Here is a 25585-nt window from a genome sequence, read left to right on the forward strand (position 1 = left end):
AGCAACAATGGCAGTCACAGCTTCTCAGTAGCAATATAAAAGATGTCCCTTTAAATCCATGATGAGAGAAAGGAATTTGTCCTCCATTTATTTCTGTACCTGCAGTTAAAGTGCAGGTGTGACATGAAGTTCAAGAGCAACAAAAGAACCTTGAATTCAGTTCCCTGAACAATTGGAGACTTTGTCATGTTTACAGCAAGTGGCAAAAGATACTGTAGACAAATGGGTTTTGGATATTATAAAAGGACAGTTTTTGAAACCTCCAGATCAGCGTCTCCTCCCTCTCTTTTCATGGATCCTTCTCTCAAACTGGTGTTAAGAATAGAAATCCTACACTCTATTAATGGATGGAGCAGTAGAGGAGGTTCAGGAAAATCTCAAAAACTGGGGTTCCTACGCCCACTATGTTCTAATTCCAAAGGAAGATGGAGGTCTTCATCCCAACCTGGATCCAGGGCTGAACAGATGCATCCAAAAGCTCTTCTTTGAGTAGTGTCCCTATGTGTGCTCCACTGTAGGTGTATCTGTGCCCCTGTGCCTCTAATTGGAGATTTTTAACAAGAGGTCTCTGGAATCACCGGGAGTCTTGCCTTCATATCCGTGTTCTGGAGTTAAGAGCAATTTGTTGGCACTCAGATCATTCCTTTCTCTGGTCAGATCATTCAGTACTCCAGTGCAAAGATCAGTGGTTCAAGCGGCCACAGACAGTATAACAGTATATTAGAGGTGGCAGGGTCTCTCAATGAGTCAGTGGACCAACTACACAGACACTTTTCCCAGATGCACAAATGGTACTTCGGGGCTTCATAGCTACTTTGGGGTACTTCAGATAAAGATCTGTTTACAGAAGATTTAACGCTAAGTACCCTTCTTTTTGTTCAAGAGCAGCAGCAGATGCTCACTCTCTAACAGATACATTCCTCCTACATTGGGGTACAGAGCTGATGTATGCTTTCTGACCATTACCTCTCATGTGGATGGGGTGACCAGATAGCAACTGTGAAAAATTGGGACAGGGAGTGGGTGGTAATAGGACCCTGTATATGGAAAAAGTCCCCAAAAATGGGACTGTGCCTATAAAAACGGGACATCTGGTCACCTAAATATGGAAGATTGTGAAGATGATCAGCCAGGATGATACTTATTGCCCAAGCATGGCCAAGATAGCAGTGGTACATGGACTTGTGCCTTCTTTCCAAAGGGAATTACAGATACTTACTTGTGTCACCATATCTTCTGTCATAGCAGCAAGGGAAAGTGTACTGTCCAGATCTGCTTTCGTTGCATCTGACAATGTGGGTGATAGGACTCTGACAGAATTAGAGAAATCTTTCTCGGTAGATGTACAATATGTTTTACTTAACTCTAGAAGATGAGCAACTAGGAAATGTAAAATGAAAAAAATGTTCACTGTGGCTGTATGATCAGGTTTGATCCTGTCATCTCCTATTCAGTCGATATTTGCTGTTTCTAAAGAAATGAGTTTGCTCATAACTTTCAGCACAGAGGCCAGTTTTAATAAATTATATATGAGTTTTATTCTGAGTGTTGGATTCCATGAGCTCATGCACCTCAAGAATTTTCTTGGAAGCATGAACACTTTCTAGTTTAAATGTTTTCACAGGTGACACATTTCTTCATACATGAATATTCAGTTTATATAGGTTTCTTCTGACCAACTGTAAGAAATAGTTGCACCAAGACATTTTCCATGTAACAAGCTGACATTCTAGTTCAGAGGGCTCATGTGGTGTTTGTGAGATATAATCAAAAATGTCCCATAAAATCAAATACATTGATCCATTTTATTACAATTCCAAAATGTGTAAACACGCTGTGGTCTACATACAGAAGAAAATAAATTTGTAATAGATGTGACAGTATGAATAAGTGATACTGTCCTATAGTTGTAAGTAATTTTTAATTCTTATAGTAATCCTATTTAAAGATTTCTTCCAATAAACCTCTGGGATTACCAGACCTGGAAATTGTTTCCATGTGTCTGGGTCAGAAATGACATCTATATTTGCAGCATATAATTAAGATATCAGAATGGGTGTGGTTCTACTTCTAAGATTAGAGTAGAATCTGCAACCTGTCATTTAGCAATGCAAGTTGTATCAGAGGATATATTTAGCTTGAGTGAGTTAGGTGAAGAGCAGTTAGGATGTGTAAAAAGATCTCTACAGATGTGAACAGTTTTTTAATTTTGTGAAATATCCATGTTTGTTGACCAATAGAGTATTTCAAGACAATTCAGACTTTGAATTGAATATTTTTTTCCCCTTTTTGCAGTTACCGCAATAGTATTATTCTATACAGCAGCAAGCCCACATAACATACCTTTGACTGAAGTAATTGGGCCAATATGGCTAATGTTGCTACTTGGAACTGTGCATTGCCAGATTGTTTCAACACGAACTCCTAAACCACCACCTAGCACAGGGGGTAAAAGAAGAAGGTACAGTCTATACTAAAATGTTTTCTATGAGTTAGGTTCGTGAGTACATGAAATTATTTTGGAATATACAATCTCTGAACCATTTTGCAAGGTTTTGTCTACTATAGAGTATGATGTTATGCATTGTCTTGTAAGAAATTTGAGTACTGTTTATATGTTTACTAATCTTTAAAAGTGGCTGTTATAAACTTTAGTCTTGTGATTTTACCTTTATTTGGCTATGTATTGAACCTTATCTTTTGCTTCAAATTGTTTGTTACTAAATATTGGTAGAGACTGTTCTGTAAATATGACTAAACTTTGTATTACTCAGTATTCAGTACTGATCAGTAATTTTCCTGTTGGAGGCACAAATTAAAAGAATAACAGTGCAACCACAAACATAGGCCCCATCCTGCCAACACTTAAGTGAATTGGTTTACTACTATGAGTAATCCTGTTGAAATTGGTGGGACTACTCAACAGTAATTTTTGCGGGTTTGAGCCTTTAGTGTTTAGTGAAATTACATTTTTGTTTAGAAGAAATTATATAATGAAAATGGACAGTTCTAATGTGCTAAATGTTTTAAAATATTTATTAAAGCAAAATGGTAAATTACTAGATTAAAATATATTTTGAAAAGTCTCATATTTTGCATGCTTACAAAAATTGCTGAACGCATTATAGAGCTAATGGATTACATTTATGAAGATGCCTTCCAATTTTAATCTCTTCTGATGAAGGAAATTAAGGAAAGCAGCACATTTGGAAGTACATAGGGAAGGAGATGGCTCTAGTACCACAGATAACACACAGGAGGGAACAGTGCAGAGCTACGGTACAAGCACCTCTTACAGTATTGGCGCCGTCTTCAGAGATATCTGGCATGCTGCTTTCTTTTTATCAGGGTTTGTATTTATTTAAGGCTATGTACGTTAGATATGCACTATCCCTTTGCTGAAAAATTAAAATTTGATCTATATTTCTATCAAATGTTTTTCTATTGAACAGAATATTTTTCTGTGTTTCTAACATACTCTGAATTATTTGAGCTTGTGTAGACATTAGTTTTTATTTTGGCAAATTCTAGTGAAATAATCCATGTGAAATACAAAATTACTGTCTTAATTTTACAAATGTGTTTGATGCTTGAGGGAGAAGTATTATATAAGGACTATCAAAGATAAGACACTTCAGTTTCTCTATTTTAAAATCCTGTCAGAGAATAACTTAGTGGTGGCAATGGAATTCCATGGCATGACAAATTCAAATATATGTATTTCTTTGCTCTAACTCTATGCCTGTGTGCCAAAAAAAAAAAAGGGTCAAAGTGTCAAATACCCCTAAGCTTTTATTGTTCGGCAAGGACCAGAGAACACTTAAGGTAATGAAATATGCAAGAGGCAGTTCTTCTTTTTTAAACTAAGGCTTTATATGATATGAGGTAAAATATAGTTATTATGCCCTTCAGTAGCCTATTTCTTTTGCAAACAATTAACCTATCCAAACAATAGTCCTTGGAAGACTTACATAAAAACATTTAATAGCTCTTTGGAATCCAAATGCAAGTGCACTATACATCTTCATTAAAAATTGGGAGGCATTTAGAAACGGTTCAAAATATAGTAACTCCTCTCTTAATGTTGTAGTTATGTTCCTGAAAAAAGCGACTTTAAGCGAAACGATGTTAAGCGAATCCAATTTCCCTATAAGAATTAATGTAAATGGGGGGGGGAGGGGTTAGGTTCCAGGGACATTTTTTTCACCAGACAAAAAACTATATTTTTTATATATAATACACACACACACACACACACACACACACACACACACAGTATAAGTTTTAAACAAACAATACTGTATACAGCAATGATGATTGTGAAGTTGAGGTGGTCAAGTCAGAGGGTGGAAGAGGGTGGGATATTTCCCAGGGGATGCCTTACTGCTAAATGATGAATTAACCATAGAGGCCTCAGCCGAATGCTAACACGTTGTTAATGTAGCCTCACTCTCTGCAAGGCAGCACGTATGGAGGGAGGGGAGACACACACCATGTGTATGAGAGAGAGAGATGCTCATTGCCCCTTTAAGTACACTGACCCCAATCTAAGTACACTGCCTTTTTAAGTATATCAGGAAGTTGAGACAGCAGCTGCGGCCAGCAAGCTCCCTCTGTCCTGAGCCCTGTTGTGTCCCCACCCTGCTCTATAAGGAGAAGGGATAAGTGGGGGGCAGAAGCAGGGGGGAGGGGGACACCCTGACATTAGCTCCCCTTCTCTCCCCCTCCGCAACTCCAAGGGAGAGGGCAGGAGCACTCACATGACAGCTGAACTGCCTGCAATTGATAGCCTGCTGAGCGGCTGCTGCATAGGGAACTTAGGAGAGCAGGGAGCTGATAAGGGGGCTGCTGGTCCACTCTGGTTCCAAGCCCCCACAAGTTAGCTGCAATGGACTGCTCTTCTTGCAAGCAGTGGACAAAGCAGGCGGCTGCCAAACAGCATTATAAGGGAGCATTGCACAACTTTGTTCCCTAATTCATCAGCAACGTAACAATGAACAAAGTTAATCGGGATGACTTTAAGTGAGGAGTTACATTACATACTGTACTGTAAGGTGGTCTAAAATTGAGAAAAGGGATACTGCACTTTCTTACATGTATGTTTTATTGTGCAAGTCCAGTCAATATTACTACACTACATCTTTCATATTTGTGATTATGTGCTCTTTAACTCTGATAAAGATTATTCAGTTGTTCTAAAGTTAATTACCAGGAGCATCATATTGAGCTGCAGTCCTTTAGATATTTTAAAGCACTTAAAATTAAAATGGGATAAAATTGCATATAAATCTTATTTACATTTTTTCATTATGTAAACTAAACTGGCTTTGAAAAGTACAAGTAACATCAAACTGGTGATCTTTTTGAGTAAGCCCACATCTAAATGAATTGTTCTTTGTGCAGTCCATTCCAGTGCATTTGGGGCAGATTGTATAAAGTGCTGAATCTTTTACTTTAATAAAAGTCAACTGCACTTACCACCACACAGGATCAGGCCTGTAGCACCCCAAAATTTCCCCTCACTTTCTCAAGGGTCAACATCACATACACAATCTTTCTAGTTAAGCAGGACTGTCTGTGTCTCACTTTAGAGCTTATTTACATCATTTAATCAAATCTCAGGGTTATAAGCAATGAGAAGAACTTGCTGCACCCCATCCTGAAAGGCTAGAGCTTCTTTGACAACCCATCTCAGGAAACAGATTAGATTTGAGTTTGCAATGTTTCCTATGGCACATTGCATAGCATTATTACTAGGTCATTAGGAAGGCTCAAGTTGTCTTTGTCTACACTGTGAGTTAAGGGAATCACACACCCCTGCTTGTGTACACATTAGCATTTGCTTTCATCAGCCTAGCATGAGTGTAAACAGCAGTGTAGTTGCGGTTGTATGGGTAGCAGTAGCGGAGGCAGAGCTGAGCTGTGCTGAGGGCATACTCACTGGTTTCAGGTGGGTTTGTACTCAGTTTAGTTTAGTTCACTTAGTGAATTCAACTAAACCGTATTAAGGCTACTTTAATTCTCAATAACAGTATCCACACAGGGATTTTATGCAGCTTAACAAAGCCACTTCAAATTCACAGTTTGTTAGTTCGGATTCACTTTCCTGGATGTTCCCATGTAGACAAGCACTTAGCACTGTAGTTGAAGGCATGTTCAACATTTAAATGTACATGATTACTTCCATTTTCCTTAGTCAGAAAGGTCTAATTTCAGTCAACACACAGAATCATGGATGCTGGCTGTGGTGAAATTTCATGCTATTTACTGCTCTCCTGCTGCTACAGAGCTACCACTGTAGAAAATACTGCTGCTAGCATAGCCTTTGGTATGGAACAAATTGAACTGAATTTGATTTGTGGCTTTTTTTCTATACCAAAGGAATTGTTAACATCGTTGCCCAGATATTCACCAGCATGATTCATTGTGTATGAGCTGTTCAATCAATCCCTTGCATTTTTTCATCTATAGAGGAAATGATTTGCATGTGTTTTTTTCCCCCCAAACACCTAAAATATTGAATACAATTAATGAGTTGTGTGTGTGATGGTGTAACCCACACACCTACTGGCTGTGGTGTTCTGTCCCATCTAGTGCCATGGAGACCACTTTGAGAGAGAGTGAGTGTCTGCTCTACAGCCTTTGTTAACAGCCATATGGCTTTTGGCTCATGCACTAAGCTCCAGAGATCCCAGGTTCAATCCTGCCTGCCGACAACTGGGGTCTGTCGGCGTTACAATGGCACCTAGGAGCTGGGACTTTTCAATGCTTTTTTTCATCTTAAAACATTCATTTCTTTCTGTTAGTATTTTGAAAGAAATAACATTAAGCAGTTTAACATATATTGCCCAACAGTCTTGTCTTCCATCAGAGCTTAATTTCCAAAGGTGACAACTCTCTACTTTTTATGGAACAAAGTATCAGAAACATTGTTAAATGTATATAGTTTGGTCTAGAAGTGGGGCTGGCCACCAATCTAGTAGTTGTGCAATGTATGTATACCAGGGGCTGAGAGCATTGAAGAGACAGAATACACACCTCTTGGAGGGATGGAGTGCTTCTCATTGATTTTCTAGCAATGTCTCTCTTCTCTGGCAAAAACGCAGGTCAGAATTTAAAGGCTCTAGAAGTCCAGCATTCTCAGGCAGGAAGTTCACAATGCAGAATCTTTGAGAGATGAGTGTGGAGGAAGTGTGCCCTAATGATTCTTCCATGAAAGGCTGAAATTTACACAGTAACAACAGATTTCATGGTTGTAACCCCCCCACCCAGCACTCTCCACATTGCTAGTTCATTATGTACTTTTATTATAATGGCTGACTGAACCAGTGGATCGTATTTACAGAAGTGGATGTATTGTTGTTGGAGTATATTGTAAATTGAAATACATGATAGAGTGAAAACAGTTTTTATCAAATATATACATACATTCAAACCTAAATAATTTGGAAGTGTTTGAAGTATATCCTTTCTGAATAGCAGAGTCCAATATCATTAATAGCTTGTAGAACATTCAATACTTGATTTTCATCCAGCACAAGAAGGAATCTGTGAAATTCTGACCCAGTCTTGAATATCATTTTGGTGAGGGAAAGCTTGCACAAACTGTATAATTTATTATTTATATTTTGATATTACCTAGAAATCTCAACCAGGTCGGGGTCCCATTGAGCTAAGCTCTGTACACATTCATAATAAATAAGTCAGTATCTGCTTCAAAGAACACACAAAATGGAACACCCCAGTTCTGAATTTTGAACAACTCTAGGATTGGGTCATGAGAGAATCTTTAAGATCAGCACAAAATGAAAGTAAAGGGAGCAGAATATTTCTCCATTTACAGAAAGAAGATTTGCTCTTTTTTTCTCTCCTTCCTTCCCCCAATTTATGATGATGAAAATCTGTCTTCCAGAAACCTTATTTAAGCCTTCCTTAACACTTTCCTCTAGCTAATCCTGAGAGAAGACCATGTCAAAGTACTGCTTGGCCTGTCCTGTCTTTTGGTATGTCTGTAAATGGCAAAACACCTTCATATTCCTACAAGTGTTCATGTTATCCCCCTATATATTTCCTTTAGATTTTTCACACTTCCTATAGTAATCTATAATAGACATGTATTAACATTCTAATAGAGAGTTACACATGTTCCCCACCTCAGGTGAAATTTTTAAAGCACAGTGCAGTGGGGAAAAAAATGAAATAATGTGGTTTTTGGGGAGTACTTTGGGATTGCTCTTTCCCAGTACTTTTCAAGTTCAAACAATGTTTTTTCTGGGAAAGGTCACATGAGCATAATATTTTCCAGTGTGACCATTAATCCCAATTCCAGTTCCTGTAAATGTGTGCAGAGATGTTCAAACCTGTCTAACCTGATCTTTGCAGTGAAAGTTGATCATGGGGAAAACCAGGTTTTAGTTGAACCAGAACCTTTGTGAACTTTACACAAAGGCCTGTGAATGCATTTCGAATCAAAATTGGAGGAATTATCACAACTGTACCTCATATCAGTTCAATAAGTCATGGAATAGCAGAGTCTCACTGGTTAGGCTTTTGCATTTTTTTTATCTGTGCGCTGTCTAAAAGAACTGGATTGAATTTTCATATTTATTACTACTTTACTTTTGATGCTCTGTCTGCCAGAAGACATTTAATGAGCTTTGTTTCTTTATTAATATACTGTACACAGAAAAAAGCTCTAAGGAATTGAATTACCTGATTATCATTTAATGTTTAATTGTAGCAAATTGTTTGTGGTAGACTTGATCAGAATTGAGCACTTAATTGTCTTGTATTATTCTGAATTTCTACTAACTCTGTGTCTCATGAGATTTGCATTTCTTTTCAATCACAGTAGCTATGAAGAAGAAAATATACCAAAAATATTGTTTTAGTTCATTAAAATGAGCTTCTTCTGCCTCCCTCTTATTGCGACTATTTTGTCACTATTGCTCCTTTTATCTTATTTAGCATCTTCATTGCTGGAAGTTGGGACTTCCTGAAGCACATTCTCTTGCAAACATGGCCAGCTAGCACCCAAGGGTTGATTTGATTTCTTTCATAGTCTTAGTAATCCATTTTCCATAAACATAAATTATAGGTTTCATATGCACCTCCTTTTCTATCTCTCTAGCCTACTCTTCATCTATTAACTAAATAATTTCAACACTGTAGAACTGCACCAAAGCAAAATTTTAATGTACCTATTTTGGGTAGTTTGACATGTGTTTTTTTTTTCTCTAAACCCTCAATAGTGTGTTCACGTGGACTTTATCAGGCTAATCTGTATTTAGAAAGTTTTTAAAATAAATATTGTGACAAAGTTCCTCCTCTGCCTTGGTGGGTCCTGTTCTTATTGGCGGATTTGCTCACCATAGAGGTTCATGGCAGCCTTCAGTTTGGCCACTTTCGCTGCTCAAATCTGCCATTCGCTCATTTCACCTCATCGCTAGCCAGCATGGGGAAAGGAGGAAGAACAATCTCCACAGTCTCTGCTGATCCACCTAGTGGATCAGGAAACAGGCCAGAGACCTTCCCCTCTGGTGGAACCCACAGTCCAGATCAACTCCTCCAGTATCAAGTAGGGAGTTAGGGGGATGGGGGGAACCCGGGCCCACCCTCTACTCCTGGTTCCAGCCCAGGGCTAGCAGTCTACAGTGGCTCCTGTAACAGCTGCATGACAGCTACAACTCCCTGGGCTACTTCCCCATGGCCTCCTCCCAACACCTTCTTTATTCTCACCACAGGACCTTCCTTCTGATGTCTGATCATGCTTGTACTTCTCACTCTCAGCTTCTTTTGCCTCTTGCTCCCAGCTCCTTGCACGCACCACAAACTGAAGTGAGCTCCTTTTTAAACCCAGGTTCCCTGATTAGCCTGATTTAATTGATTTTTAGCAGCTTCTTGATTGGCTGCAGGTATTCTAATCAGCCTGTCTGCCTTAATTGTTTCCAGAAGGTTCCTGATTGTTCTGGAACCTTCCCTGTTACCTTACCCAGTGAAAAGGGACCTACTTAACCTGGGTCTAATCTATCTGCCTTCTATCACTCTCCTGTAGCCATCTGGCCTGACCCTGTCACAATATGTATACAGGCTAAAGCATTGGTCATAAGAAAAAAGCAGAAGGCCTACAAGTGAGTCTTCAGAGGGGTTTTTTTAAGGTGTTTACTGCAAGGGTAGAAAATTTTGCCATCTTTTCTTCTCTTCAAGCTTTTAGTAAGAAGGTTATCCTTTAGAAGTATTCATATATTCTACGTCAGAAACAATGATTTTCACATTTCTGTGCTCCCATATTACCCAGTAGTAAACCTGACTATCAGCTTTATGGTTCTATTTGTCAGGCAGTAAGTAGGAGGCAAGTTTTGTCATTCAGTTGCATAATTTTAGTTCTCAGTTCTTTCTCATTTGTCTGCTTTTTGCATACTGGAGGCATGGAGTGGCACTTATATTAAACCACTTACTCATCCAGTTCTTTATTTCCTTATGGAAAAAAATTTAAGTGAAGGAAACAGAAGAAGGGCAACTTGAATAAAGACCCTACTTTGTCACACCCCCAGTCTCACATATGATTCCAACTTTGTCCTGTTTTGCACCCAGTTCTCCACAACCATCTTTCTGCCCTCTTCACGTCACACTATACATAGAATGCCCTTCCATGAGCTGTTCTGCCAATCGACTGTCCTTATTTTAAATCCATCCTGTAGATCAACATCATAGGCAACACAACAAAATGACTAGCTAAGTCAACTTGCATATCTGTTTAATTTATCTCATGAATAAATTGTTCATCAAATGTGGAGAGAGGGACATAAAAACAGTGGAATTGAAACTGGGAATTGGTGAAGGAGAAATATGGTCAAAAGGGCTTAATTGTGATTTGGGGTAATTTTTAATATTTTTTTACTGAAACAAAATACATCCTTCCCCTTAAAACAAAACAGAAAAAGTCTCATCACCCCATCACTTTTTGTGCATATTACATCTTTTCCTCTCACTCTTCATCTGCCTGTGTCTTTTTAGATTGTACATCTGTTGGAGTAGTGAGGGCTAAAGTAGGCAATCCCAAGACTACATCCATTCTGTGCTGAAGCAGTTTGTGGAAAAAAAAAAAAGTCAGATCATGCAAAAATACAATAGACCTTCAAAAATATTACAGCATGATTCCTCTTCTAATGTTGGGGGGAACTTCTGGGGAATACCTCTTGAGGCAAAATGCCCTGTGAAGGAAAATGCTTTTGGGGAATGCCTGTCTTGAAAAAATCTTGCTTAGCAGGGTCTGCCTGAACTCCCAAACTGAGGCCTTATAATTGTAAGCAGAGCCCAAAACAGACACAAGTGAACCAAACTTTTCTGTTTCTCCAACCCAATTAGACTCCCATAGATCCCTTTGATAAAATTGTACCTTGCTACTCTAATTCATCTGGTTCATAAGTGGCTATTCTGCTCAGCCTCTACTATGCTAGGGGCACTTCTGTAGCTCAAATAAGAGGAAAGAGCCTTAAGGAACAATTATCAAGAAGAGCAGAAGTATGAAAATAAATTCCTCTGTCACAGCTCCATCTCTTGCCACAGCTGTCTCCTTCATGGGTTTCTGTCAGAAGCTATTCAGGAAAATAACGAGGGATGTAGTGTTCTTGGTGGTCTTGAGACCTACTGTCCTCTCCAGTTCACTCTATTGCATTGGTCCCAATAAACTTTTAGGGCAACTGGATGGTAAGATTCAATTTAGATGGCTCCTCTCCAGACAGCACTGGCAAGTTTCCCTGACTTCCCGCTGACCATGTTCTCTCTTCCTCCCTTAAGTAAAGTCATGAAGGCCGTGGGCACATTGTCCAGTTCTACTCAAGGTGCTCTGTCTTTTTCAGGAATCCTTTAATGGCAGTAGAATAGCTGTTACATCCCTGGATCTATCTACAGTGTGTTGCTGGTGTATTTGGCTGAGGAACTGCTGTACTCCTAGGTAGAAGCTAGGACTAATCATGTCTACATACCCCCAAAGGGTTAAAACTCTTTGAGGGAGAAAACATTTGAACAGAACAACTTAATGTTGCTTCTGCCATCCTGTTCTAGGTGTAGTTCCTCCACTGGCAGCTCTTTTTTAAAGCTTTGCCTATCCCTCCCAGCCTCCAAAGCAGTATCACTGAAAGATTAGCTAACCCAATCCCCTTTAATCAGCTTTTTCCTATTGGGGGCCATCTTCATTTCTTTGCAGACTCTTGTCGAGCAGTTTTGTTACAGGGTGGTCAAAGTCGGATTTACAGAGACCTGGGATTTCTGGGGCTTTTGGCTATGGCCTGAACTGTAATTCCAGTGACGTTGCCCTATTTGGAAGCAAAAATCAAAGATTTCTTTCATCAGCAGGCCACTTGTTTAGATCCTTCTCTGTCTTTCCCTCTTCCTCCCTCCTCCCCGCCCCCCAATGCACAGAGGGGCTGTAGATTCTACTATCAATACGTGTTAGTTTATAAGGGGCTGAAGGCTTCAGTCTGATCCTAGATCTTCATTTTCTCAACCATCAAATCTTTTCAGAAGAAGCTTTTCATAGAAATTCTCGTGTCTCATTCTGTGTTGTTGCAGAATGATTTTCATCATTTGGTCATCCTGAAAGATGGACTTTCATATCTCCATTTTTTCAGCCCAATACTGTTACCTGTATTTTGCCCTGGAATCATAGAATCATAGAATATCAGGGTTGGAAGGGACCCCAGAAGGTCATCTAGTCCAACCCCCTGCTCGAAGCAGGACCAATTCCCAGTTAAATCATCCCAGCCAGGGCTTTGTCAAGCCTGACCTTAAAAACCTCTAAGGAAGGAGATTCTACCACCTCCCTAGGTAACGCATTCCAGTGTTTCACCACCCTCTTAGTGAAAAAGTTTTTCCTAATATCCAATCTAAACCTCCCCCATTGCAACTTGAGACCATTACTCCTCGTTCTGTCATCTGCTACCATTGAGAACAGTCTAGAGCCATCCTCTTTGGAACCCCCTTTCAGGTAGTTGAAAGCAGCTATCAAATCCCCCCTCATTCTTCTCTTCCGCAGACTAAACAATCCCAGCTCCCTCAGCCTCTCTTCATAAGTCATGTGCTCTAGACCCCTAATCATTTTTGTTGCCCTTCGCTGGACTCTCTCCAATTTATCCACATCCTTCTTGTAGTGTGGGGCCCAAAACTGGACACAGTACTCCAGATGAGGCCTCACCAGTGTCGAATAGAGGGGAACGATCACGTCCCTCGATCTGCTCGCTATGCCCCTACTTATACATCCCAAAATGCCATTGGCCTTCTTGGCAACAAGGGCACACTGTTGACTCATATCCAGCTTCTCGTCCACTGTCACCCCTAGGTCCTTTTCTGCAGAACTGCTGCCTAGCCATTCGGTCCCTAGTCTGTAGCGGTGCATTGGATTCTTCCATCCTAAGTGCAGGACCCTGCACTTATCCTTATTGAACCTCATCAGATTTCTTTTGGCCCAATCCTCCAATTTGTCTAGGTCCTTCTGTATCCTATCCCTCCCCTCCAGCGTATCTACCACTCCTCCCAGTTTAGTATCATCCGCAAATTTGCTGAGAGTGCAATCCACACCATCCTCCAGATCATTTATGAAGATATTGAACAAAACCGGCCCCAGGACCGACCCCTGGGGCACACCACTTGACACCGGCTGCCAACTAGACATGGAGCCATTGATCACTACCCGTTGAGCCCGACAATCTAGCCAGCTTTCTACCCACCTTATAGTGCATTCATCCAGCCCATACTTCCTTAACTTGCTGACAAGAATACTGTGGGAGACCGTGTCAAAAGCTTTGCTAAAGTCAAGAAACAATACATCCACTGCTTTCCCTTCATCCACAGAACCAGTAATCTCATCATAAAAGGCGATTAGATTAGTCAGGCATGACCTTCCCTTGGTGAACCCATGCTGACTGTTCCTGATCACTTTCCTCTCATGTAAGTGCTTCAGGATTGATTCTTTGAGGACCTGCTCCATGATTTTTCCAGGGACTGAGGTGAGGCTGACTGGCCTGTAGTTCCCAGGATCCTCCTTCTTCCCTTTTTTAAAGATTGGCACTACATTAGCCTTTTTCCAGTCATCCGGGACTTCCCCCGTTCGCCACGAGTTTTCAAAGATAATGGCCAAGGGCTCTGCAATCACAGCCGCCAATTCCTTCAGCACTCTCGGATGCAACTCGTCCGGCCCCATGGACTTTTGCACGTCCAGCTTTTCTAAATAGTCCCTAACCACCTCTATCTCCACAGAGGGCTGGCCACCTCTTCCCCATTCTGTGATTCCCAGCGCAGCAGTCTGGGAGCTGACCTTGTTAGTGAAAACAGAGGCAAAAAAAGCATTGAGTACATTAGCTTTTTCCACATCCTCTGTCACTAGGTTGCCTCCCTCATTCAGTAAGGGGCCCACACTTTCCTTGGCTTTCTTCTTGTTGCCAACATACCTGAAGAAACCCTTCTTGTTACTCTTGACATCTCTTGCTAGCTGCAGCTCCAGGTGCGATTTGGCCCTCCTGATATCTTTCCTACATGCCCGAGCAATATTTTTATACTCTTCCCTGGTCATATGTCCAACCTTCCACTTCTTGTAAGCTTCTTTTTTATGTTTAAGATCCGCTAGGATTTCACCATTAAGCCAAGCTGGTCGCCTGCCATATTTACTATTCTTTCGACTCATCGGGATGGTTTGTCCCTGTAACCTCAACAGGGATTCCTTGAAATACAGCCAGCTCTCCTGGACTCCCTTCCCCTTCATGTTAGTCCCCCAGGGGATCCTGGCCATCTGTTCCCTGAGGGAGTCGAAGTCTGCTTTCCTGAAGTCCAGGGTCCGTATCCTGCTGCTTACCTTTCTTCCCTGCGTCAGGATCCTGAACTCAACCAACTCATGGTCATGGATATTCATTTCAAATTCTGTGCTCTTTTCATTCATCCTTACTCCGTCTTTATCAAGAGACTCTTCATCCTCATAGCCAGTTTGCCCCAGGAGGGGTGTCATGTATACCTCTACCTGGATGACTTCTTGCTCTAGGCACTGAAATCTTATCTCTGCTGGGAAAGAGAAGGGCAATGACATTTATTCCTGCATCCTTCAACGCCTCTTGATAAGCCTTAAGGTGAATTCCCTATAAGTGCCCTCTTCAGCAAGTTCTACAATACATGGGTCTGCCTTGGGTAGCAGGATAAAGCATCCCAAACCCTTCCTGAAGCAAGATGCATTCTTTCCTTTACAACAGCCAAAACATAGTCTATTATTTAGAGTGCTTAGTTTTTAATGTGTTTGAGTCCCCATTTGAACCTATGAGGATTATTTTTAAAAAGTGTTTTTAGTTGTCATAACTTTGGCTTGTAGGTGGGAGAGCTCAGTTTCCTTGTTTCTCCATTCTAACTTCACATTTTCCAGATTTTCCAGCTGTGCTGCCTCCTCATGTGGCCCCTCAAATTTATTTCATACTGTGACAGGGTCGGGCCAGATGGCTACAGGAGAGTGATAGAAGGCAGATATATTAGCCCCAGGTTAGGTAGGTCCCTTTTCCCTGGGTAAGGCAATTGGGAAGGTTCCAGAACAATCAGGAACTTTCTGGAAACAAGGCAGACAGGCTGATTAGAATACCTGCAGCCAATCAAGAAGCTGCCAGAATCAATTAAGAGAGGCAGGCGAATCAGGGCACCTGGGTTTAAAAAAGGAGCTCACTTCAGTTTGTGGTGTGCATGCAAGGAGCTGAGAGCAAGAGGCGCAAGAAGGTGAGATTGAGAAGGCGTACTACTGGAAGACTGAGAAGTACAAGCATTATCGGACATAAGGAGGAAGGTCCTGTGGTGAGAATAAAGAAGGGAGGAGGATGTTGGGAGGATGCCATGGGGAAGTAGTCCAGGGAGTTGTAGCTGTCACAACTGCAATCCACAGGGTCCTGGGCTGGAACCCGGCGTAGAGGGTGGGCCCAGGTTCCCCACATCCCTCCATTCTCCCAACTCCCTACTTGGTACCGGAGGAGTTGACCTGGACTGTGGGTTCCACCAGAGGGGAAGGTCTCCGGCCTGTTCCCTGATCCACAAGATGGATCAGCAGAGACTGCAGGGATTATTGTTCTTCCTTTTCCCCATGCTGGCCAGTGATGAGGTTAACTGAGTGAACAGCAGATTTGAGCCATGAAAGTGGCCAAACTGAGGGCTGCTGTGAACCTCTGAGGCGAACAAATCCGCCAATAAGCGCAGGACCCACCAAGGCAGAGGAGGAACTTTGTCACAATACTTTGAAAGTTCAGATGAAGGTTACTTGCCAACAGTGGGAGTTCTTCAAGAGGAGCCTTATTATGATCCAAATACTGGGAGATCTAGTGGTGGTCCAGTTGCACAACCATTTTTTCTCATTAGTGGGGATATACAGAAGAAAGAACTCAAATAACTTAGTTTTACCTACCTTGTGTTCAGAGATGGTCTGGACATACACTAGTAATCCAGAAATCTAAAATGCAGCCGTTTACCTGCTTCATATAGCTGTGTGCCACCTTGTCCTGTTACAAGATCTCCATTGCTCACTAGGTAAAGATTTTGATCTAATAGTGCCACCCGTGTCTATAAGCTGTGTCCAAAGTGTGTCAACCTCAAAGGCTTGCAGGTCTGAGCTATCTGCCTCATCAGTTGGTAAATTAGCTACCTGCTCTTTCCTGTACACATTCACCACTACCATCCATTGGAAGCCACCGTAGATACCAAGCTGTAATTTGGAAGTGCAGTCATCCACTGTAGTAAGCCTTTCTTTAGAGTTTCTGCTTGTTACTATGTCTGCTGTTTACTCAAAGATGTTGGCGTGTAGGATGGGAAGAGACGGACACAGGACAGGGAAGATTATTCTAATTTGTAGAACTAGAATTGCTCTAGTTTCTAGTTTCTCTCTCTTTTTCTGTCCTACCTCCTTCCTTCCTTCCTTCCTTCCTCCACTTAGTGTGTCATTTGAAATCGGCTGTATGTACTTGCTCTACTCTTTTGTGCTTTGGAAGGGGAGGACTTAGGCCAGGAACTTTAACACTAATAGTCATACTGTTGCCAGGTAATATGGGAGACTACAACAACCTGGATTACTCCTCTGAAAATCTCTTAATTAGCATAAACTTTTAGATTTCTGATGAAGCAAAGTGAAGTTAGGTTAAAAAGTTAAACTTTTGGATAGCGGTTTTCATTTTAATTCAGTATATGATTAATTCACGCTTCATGCATGGGTGTGCAAGCAATATGAAATTTAAGTTTCAATAATTATCAGTTAAAAATTCCTGAGAATAAACAGCTATTTGGTCATACCTTTACATTTGTGTTTGAGACAAAAATGTGAACAAGGAAATCTATTCCCTTCAGACTTTGCAGTTGGCTTTGTCAAATTGCTGTTATAAAGCCTTATATGGTAACATACAGGTTTTCTTGGTCTCTGTCTCTTCTTTCAGTAGTATTCTATATAATATTCTTTCATGTGCTGGTTGTTTCATTTGGTATTCTGTATTCCTACAGTTGTAACAGATAAGCTTTAAATGGTGAAAAGTAGCACAGATACTACTGTATCAGATGCTTGATTTAGATTACTAGTTTTCATCCATCTCAACAATTAAGTCAAAAATAGTTGGGGGAGAAGGACATAGACAATAATAGCCATATAGTAATTTTATGTGCATGTTTGTTTTTGTTTTGTTTTAAATCTAGATCAAAGAAAGCAAAGAATTCAATAGATAAATCAACAGAGACTGATAATGGCTATGTCTCCCTTGATGGGAAAAAGACAGGTAAAAGCAGTGAAGATGGAGTACAGACCCATGAGCCTCACTGTAAAGTGATTAGGCCAGAAGAGGGAGTTTGGAGCACAGGAACTGTGAGAAATACATACAACAATCATAGTCCTCACAAAGTAAGCATGGTTCATTTTTCATAACTAAAAGTAGTGTGTCCAATTACATGCACACTGTATTCCCACAGCAGTTTGGATAGGTTCCCATTTATATCTTGACCCTGTGTTTTTTAAAGTTAAAAAGAAAAAAGAAAAAAAAAAAAAAGGACTTGTGTTAGGCTACTAAGGGCCTAAGTGCAAGATCTAGTTCTGGGTTTCTTGCTCTTAAATTTTTCCTTATGTTTTCTCTTCACTGTCCCATCAATATTTTCTTCCTTCAAGAAGAAATCTCCACCAAAATCTCAGGGCAATATTTTAATAAGAAATAAAAGAAAAATATCTGAGGTAGACAAAATGCACTGCAAGCAATTGAATTTTGCATAAATGACTTGAAACCTTTTCGTAGTGATGTCTGCAGTCATCCTTCCCTGGCATAATGTGTTGGGAAATTACATACCATGTTGTACAACCTAGGCCATCCCAAAGGCAAAAATACTGCTTTTCAGAAATATTATATCTAAATGGTGGTAATTTATGTGAATGCTACTTCATAAATGTTTTGCCATAGACACAATAGGAGAACCCCAGCGGCACTGGTCACCCAGGATTCGGAAAGTCCATATCTACGGCTCAACTCCTACCACAGGAACCTCATTTTACTGACCTTTAGGTTCTCTGATTTTCTTTAACTTGACTTACCATGTATCCTTGTATTTCTTATTTGTTTTAGCCTTCATGAGAAGGCTTTGCTTCTACCTCACCTGCTGCTGTTAGATTTTTCTCTGGGATGGGTCTGCTTCTCTGCTACAGTTGGACAAACTTCACAGTAATGATGACTTCCAAAATTCAAACAACCCCCCACCCCTTCAAAGGGTTTCCCTGCCAATCCTCCATGTTCATAGTTTCTCCTTCCCCTTCTCCTGTGGATAAGTGCAGGGATCTGCAAGTGTTTTCTTTCCTTCCCTTCCCCATGGAAGTGAAAAAGCTCTCTAGAATGCAGAGCTCAGAGGGGGTTGATGAGAAGAAGGATAGTCTTCAGAAAGTAGAGCATAATGAGGAGGAAGGATGTGTTGCTAAACATGGAGCTTGACTGGTTAGGTCTGATAGCTCTCAGTTCTCCTATTTTACCTTACTTCATTCTCCTCCAAAACAACTCTACCATTAATCCTACATGAAGATTTGGAAGTGCAGCATTTAAGGAAAGCGAAGGGAAGCAAATGAGGAGCAGCCTATTATTCTACCTCCTAGAAAGTGATGGTGGTGGTAAAACAGGAATTTTTGCCTAAGGAAAGTTTCAGTGAGACAATGGCTTCATTCAATGAGATGCATTTTTAATGGAGGGACCCATTTTGGGATCTTCCATAGATAGGCTCCATAGCTAGTGTAATGTATACACTCTTTCTGTACACCTAGTTCAGGTTTTGATACACTTGGGCAGGTGAGATTTAGAATATTTGTATACGGTAGTTTGTTTCATGCTTATCCTTGATCATGTCCCTTGCTGTGCATTCTATTGATTGGCACACTTAATTTGTATTTACTGAGAAATTTTAGGATGCTTTCACTGATTTATCACTATCTGTTCTGGAATCATCATTTACAGTATGTTGAAGACAAAATAAGACTTGTGAAAATGTTTCTATAAAAAATGAGTTTCCTCAGTGTGCTTTATCTCACTCAAATGGTGAGCAAGTTTTTGAAGTTCCAGGCTCTCATAACACTTTTTATACATGCGTAAACAGTTTTCTGGATAATTATATATGTATATAATCTATTTATTTGGAAAAACAAAGACCTCTCTATATTTAGAATAAACTGTGAAAAAAGTTGAGGTAAACTATATTTCCAAGAAATTAAACTTCTTACGTGACATTTCCCTTTATACCTGGTAACATCAGCAAAAAGGAAAAGTATTTTTCATTATTTATGAAAGAAATCAGAAAATATGATTGACTATTGCTAAATCTTGCTAATTCAGCATTTTGAAGTCTGACTATTTTAAAAGCTTTTGTTGCCTAAGGAGTCTTGATGCTTTGCTTCAAAGCAGAACTCCTGCAGCTAACAAGAAAAACTTCAGAAAGCAGGGTTATGAACAAACAATTTTAAGAGCAGATAATAGCCATTATTATAATTTTAATGGATGAGTTCTCTGTTTAATAACTAATTTTAAATTAAGTTGCCTTTTATTCCTTTAAATAACTTTGTTACAAGAAACTTTTGAGAATGGCAGAGTTCAATGAGGATGCACAGAAGCATTAACCTTTTGTCCAAATGCCTGCAACATTATTGTAATTTGGAACAACAAACACAGTATCTAAAAAGACAACCAGTATTGGCAGTATATTAAGGTGACAAGCAACACTCACCTCATGCTGTGTCAGACCTGTCCAATTTTCAGTAATCAAATGCTAAACAGCTCAACTGTTGAAGACCTAATCAGACTGTAAGCCCAATGCATTTAGTAAAGCTGTTTAATTCTCAGGCCTAGTCAAAGCCTTCTGTGCATTGCAGGTGATGGAGAAACAACTGGAACCAATCCCCTTCAGTACAAACAATGATTTGCAGGAAAAAAAGGCATTACTGCAAATCCTAATTTTTGTAGCATTGCGAGACCCAGTCATTGCCACACCATTATTCTAAACCCTGCTTTTAGGACCACCCACCCAAAGTTGCAACTCAGTGGACAAAATAAACAATAAGTTTAGCATGCCACCCATGCTCATCCCATGTAATTGTATCCTGTGCAATGCTGCTATGTCATTGATTCAAAGTCCAAAAGGCACATGCACAACCAGAGAAACCGCAATTACCCAGTGAGAAACATGTAACCCCACACAAAGAAGTGCAATAGTTGTACTTGGCATTACTTATGCAACCATTAATCTGTAAGAGAGTAGGTGAATTTTGTAGAGGTGGAAGTGCAGAGCAGGAAGAAACCTGCTTCTGCCTGATGTCTGGCTGCTACTAGCAACCCGCCAATGCTTCTTAGCCCTGGTCTACACTGGGGGGGATTGATCTAAGTTACGCAACTTCAGCTACATTAATAACTTAGCTGAAGTCGACATACTTAGATTTTTCCTCAGTCCCTGGAAAAATCATGGAGCAGGTCCTCAAGGAATCAATTCTGAAGCACTTAGAGGAGAGGAAAGTGATCAGGAACAGTCAGCATGGATTCACCAAGGGCAAGTCATGCCTGACTAATCTAATTGCCTTCTATGATGAGATAACTGGCTCTGTGGATGAGGGGAAAGCGGTGGACGTGTTGTTCCTTGACTTCAGCAAAGCTTTTGACACGGTCTCCCACAGTATTCTTGCCAGCAAGTTAAAGAAGTATGGACTGGATGAATGGACTATAAGGTGGATAGAAAGTTGGCTAGATTGTCGGGCTCAACGGGTAGTGATCAATGGCTCCATGTCTAGTTGGCAGCCGGTATCAAGTGGAGTGCCCCAAGAGTCGGTCCTGGGGCCGGTTTTGTTCAATATCTTCATAAATGATCTGGAGGATGGTGTGGATTGCACCCTCAGCAAGTTTGCAGATGACACTAAACTGGGAGGAGAGGTAGATACGCTGGAGGGTAGGGATAGGATACAGAGGGCCCTAGACAAATTAGAGGATTGGGCTAAAAGAAATCTGATGAGGTTTAACAAGGACAAGTGCAGAGTCCTGCACTTAGGATGGAAGAACCCCATGCACCGCTACAGACTAGGGACCGAATGGCTCGGCAGCAGTTCTGCAGAAAAGGACCTCGGTGTTACAGTGGATGAGAAGCTGGATATGAGTTAACAGTGTGCCATTGTTGCCAAGAAGGCCAATGGCGTTTTGGGATGTATAAGTAGGGGCATTGCCTGCAGATCGAGGGACGTGATCGTTCCCCTCTATTCGACATTGGTGAGGCCTCATCTGGAGTACTGTGTCCAGTTTTGGGCCCCACACTACAAGAAGGATGTGGAAAAATTGGAGAGAGTCCAGGGGAGGGCAACAAAAATGATTGGGGACTGGAACACATGACTTCTGAGGAGAGGCTGAGGGAACTGGGATTATTTAGTCTGCGGAAGAGAAGAATGAGGGGGAATTTGATAGCTGCTTTCAACTACCTGAAAGGGCGTTCCAAAGAGGATGGATCTCAGTGGTAGCAGATGACAGAACAAGGAGTAATGGTCTCAAGTTGCAGTGGGGGAGGTTTAGGTTGGATATTAGGAAAAACTTTTTCACTAGGAGGGTGGTGAAACACTGGAATGCGTTACCTAGGGAGGTGGTGGAATCTCCTTCCTTAGAGGTTTTTAAGGTCAGGCTTGACAAAGCCCTGGCTGGGATGATTTATTTGGTGATTGGTCCTGCTTTGAGCAGGGGGTTGGACTAGATGACCTCCTGAGGTCCCTTCCAACCCTGATATTCTATGATTCTATGACTTACCATGGTGTCTTCACCGCGGTGAGTCGACTGCTGCCGCTCCCCCGTCGACTCTGCCTGCGCCTCTCGCGGCTCTGGAGTACAGGAGTTGACGGGAGAGTGCTCGGGGGTCGATTTATCGTGTCTAGACTAGACACGATAAATCGATCCCCGCTGGATGTGGCGGGTAGTGAAGACATACTCTTAGAAGTACTAAGATAAGATTGACCAGTATCTGCCCTTCCAACAAGAGAGAGCTTTCAGGAGTAAAAATATAGAACTTTGTATTGAAGGAGTAATGTAAAATTAGGGAAAAAATGAGCCTGAAGACTGCATACCAGTGTTGTCAATTACCGTTGTCATTGCTAATTACCATACTAATACAGTTTAGGAAAAAAATGTGAAACATAGTAACTTCTGAGTAGTATAATGATTCTTACAGTTCAGTTTGCAAGAGGCCACTGTCCATCAGAAGCATAAAAAATCGATACACTATTCTGGTTGATTTAGAGCAGCTGAGCCACCCAGAATCTCCTCTGGGATAATGCTTTCCTTCCGTCCCATACCTGTTGGAGCCACTTGTTTGAAGAAAAAAAACAGAAAAGAAAAGGTGGAATGAAATACTGTAGTGGGTACTTTTGTGATAATGGTCTTTATGACAAAACAATCAGCTGTTGAATGCTTCTTTCCCTGGCAGCACACTGAAGTAAAAATTACCCTTGGAAATTTAGAAATTGGAGGGCAGAAGCCAAAGAGACTTTCATTGTTGTCCTCTATGAAACTAGTATATTTTTCTTAAAAACAAAAAACAAAAACCCTTTAGAATGAAAACTGAAATTTTCTTGGTGGTCGCTCCTACCATTCTCCTTTTGTGGGGGCAGCTTCTACATTAGCATGAAACCAGGGAATGATATATGCTCACAGTCCAAGCATTCTATAGTTGATTATGGGCTTACACTTCTTTGGGTTTGGTGGGAGAGGTGGTAGAAATAAATTAAATTTTAAGATTGGAAAAAGCTGGTAATATAAATTACTATGTTTGAGATGACAAAACCAAGAATAGAATGTCACTTTTTTTTTCTTTTGAGGTCACAGTGATATACCATTTGGGGTTGCTGTGATTGCACCTAAAACATCACTTGGAACATAAATATCTTGAATCCATTCTGTAGTATAGTATAAATTGGCCTGACACAAGATTGCTGTGCAATGATTAATCACCCACTTTAGTATGTTATAATCTTCTATTGTATATCACTTCCTGTACCACCTTTCCATGCAGTCAACAACCTAAAAGAGGGAAACTGTTTTCTATGCCCTACTCAGCAAAAGGGGATTATTAAATATTTTTTAATTAAAAGAATTGATGAGAGAAAATTTATTGCAGTACTTAAAATGAATTAAAAGACCATTATGAAAAAATAGCGTGATTTACTAATAGTAACTTGTTAATTGGTCTAGGATACACACAGGACAGTAACAAATGTATCTGATGAAGTTTCAAGTGAGGAGGGACCTGAATCTGGATATCCCTTACGCCGTAATGTAGAACGTGCTTCTAGTGACTGTGCTCTTCGAAGCAGGAAATCCCACCATTATAAGAAACACTACCCTGTGGAGGTATGTTCTTTTCCCAAAAGTCCTTTTTGTAACTGGTTTGTCAACATCTCCATTGAGCTTATTTCTTCTGAACACATTCTGGATCATTGGAATTTAGTGGTTATCTTGTCCATTTTAATAATTCCTGATGCTTGTTAAAAATATTCCTGTGAAGTAATTGTCTTTGGGAATCATTGCGATTTGGTGTTCAGTTTGCACAAGAATCACTTTGAACTTAGCATGTTTTTCACTTCTTTGGGTGGGGACAGTTGTCCACAATATGGATAATTGGTCTGTTGCTATGCTCTTACACCCCATCACATCAGAGCTTTGCTGCTTTCTATTTTGCCTTCCAGAAGCAGCCCCATTATGCAGCAACCATCTCCTTTGGAGGCGTATTCATCTAGGAAAGTAGTTTCCTCTTATGTGAGAAAGAAAGCTTTCTTGCCAGAGATTTAGCAGACTTTCCTAATCTGTTTTGCACTTTTAGTCATTACTATGTTGATGCTAGTGCTTTCTCCATGTCATAGTTCAGACTGCACCCTAGCTTCTTTTACCATCATCTCCAATAATTCCATTAGCCCATATGAGGGGAACTCTGAGCAGACAAGAGAATTTGATTCTACCTACAAGTTCTATTGTGAGAGGATCCACCAATGTGGAGGTTCTCCTGGATATGAGTGCGTAACATTCTTTTCAATTACTCAGAATATGGGGTATGCTATTGAAGCCACAACTGTTGCTGTTGCATGGCAACAAAAGAAGTTCCAATGTTTTGATTTAAAGAGCTAGTGAAGTCAAAGAGCAGAGCAGCAACCCAGCACTCCCTTATTGGTGGAGTCCTTCATAGAAATGAAATTCAGATGTGGGGAACCAAATGGAAATAGAATTCTCAGGTGACAACTTGTATCCTTTTGTTAAAGGCGTGCAGGCTTTAAAGCAAACTAGTGAATATTTAGTATTCTAGCTAGGGCTGTCAAACAGTTAAAAAAATTAATTGTGATTAATCGCAGTTTTAATAACACTGTCAAACAATAATAGAATACCATTTATTTAAATATTTTTGGATGTTTTCTACATTTTTCAAATATATTGATTTCAATTACAACACAATACAAAGTGTACAGTTCTCACTTTATTTTTATTACACATATTTGCACTGTAAAAAATAAACAGAAGAGATGGTATTTTTCAAGTCACCTCACACGAGTACTGTAGTGCAAGCTCTTTATCATGAAAGTGTAACTTACAAATATAGATTTTTATTTATTTATTTATTTTTTACATAACTGCACTCAAAAATAAAACAATGTAAAACTTTAGAGCCTGGACGTCCACTAAGTCCTACTTCTTGTTCAGCCAATTGCTATGACAAACAAGTTTGTTTACATTTACATGAGGTAATGCTGTCTGCTTCTTATCTACAATGTCACCTGAAAGGGAGATCAGGTGTTTGCATGGCACTGTTGTAGCTGGCTTTGCAAGTTATTTACATGCCAGATATGTTAAACGTGTATGCCCCTTCATGCTTCGATCACCGTTCCAGAGGACATGCTTCCATGCTGATGACGGGTTCTGCTCAATTGTCCAAAGCAGTATGGACTGACACATGTTCATATTCCTCATCTGAGTCAGATGCCACCAACAGAAAGTTTATTTTCTTTTTCGGTGGTTTGGGTTCTGTAGTATCAAATTGTAGTGTTGCTCTTTTAAAATTTCTGACA

The 25585-nt window shown here is 40.4% G+C and overlaps 1 protein-coding gene across 3 annotated transcripts in view; it reads left to right on the plus strand.

The window, feature by feature from the left end:
* The window catches only part of PHTF2 (putative homeodomain transcription factor 2), a 183031-nt gene that overhangs the window by 102396 nt on the left and 55050 nt on the right, over positions 1-25585 (plus strand). For 2 of the 3 annotated variants that reach the window (XM_074942548.1, XM_074942546.1), the window contains exons 6-9: positions 2296-2461; positions 3185-3349; positions 17692-17893; positions 23724-23882. In XM_074942548.1, the coding sequence (XP_074798649.1) occupies positions 2296-2461; positions 3185-3349; positions 17692-17893; positions 23724-23882 (692 nt within the window). The remainder of the gene's footprint in view (positions 1-2295; positions 2462-3184; positions 3350-17691; positions 17894-23723; positions 23883-25585) is intronic. The other variant, XM_074942549.1, reaches the window with a different exon arrangement.

Source organism: Natator depressus, chromosome 1, assembly GCF_965152275.1.
Source record: "Natator depressus isolate rNatDep1 chromosome 1, rNatDep2.hap1, whole genome shotgun sequence".
Lineage (NCBI taxonomy): Eukaryota > Metazoa > Chordata > Testudines > Cheloniidae > Natator > Natator depressus.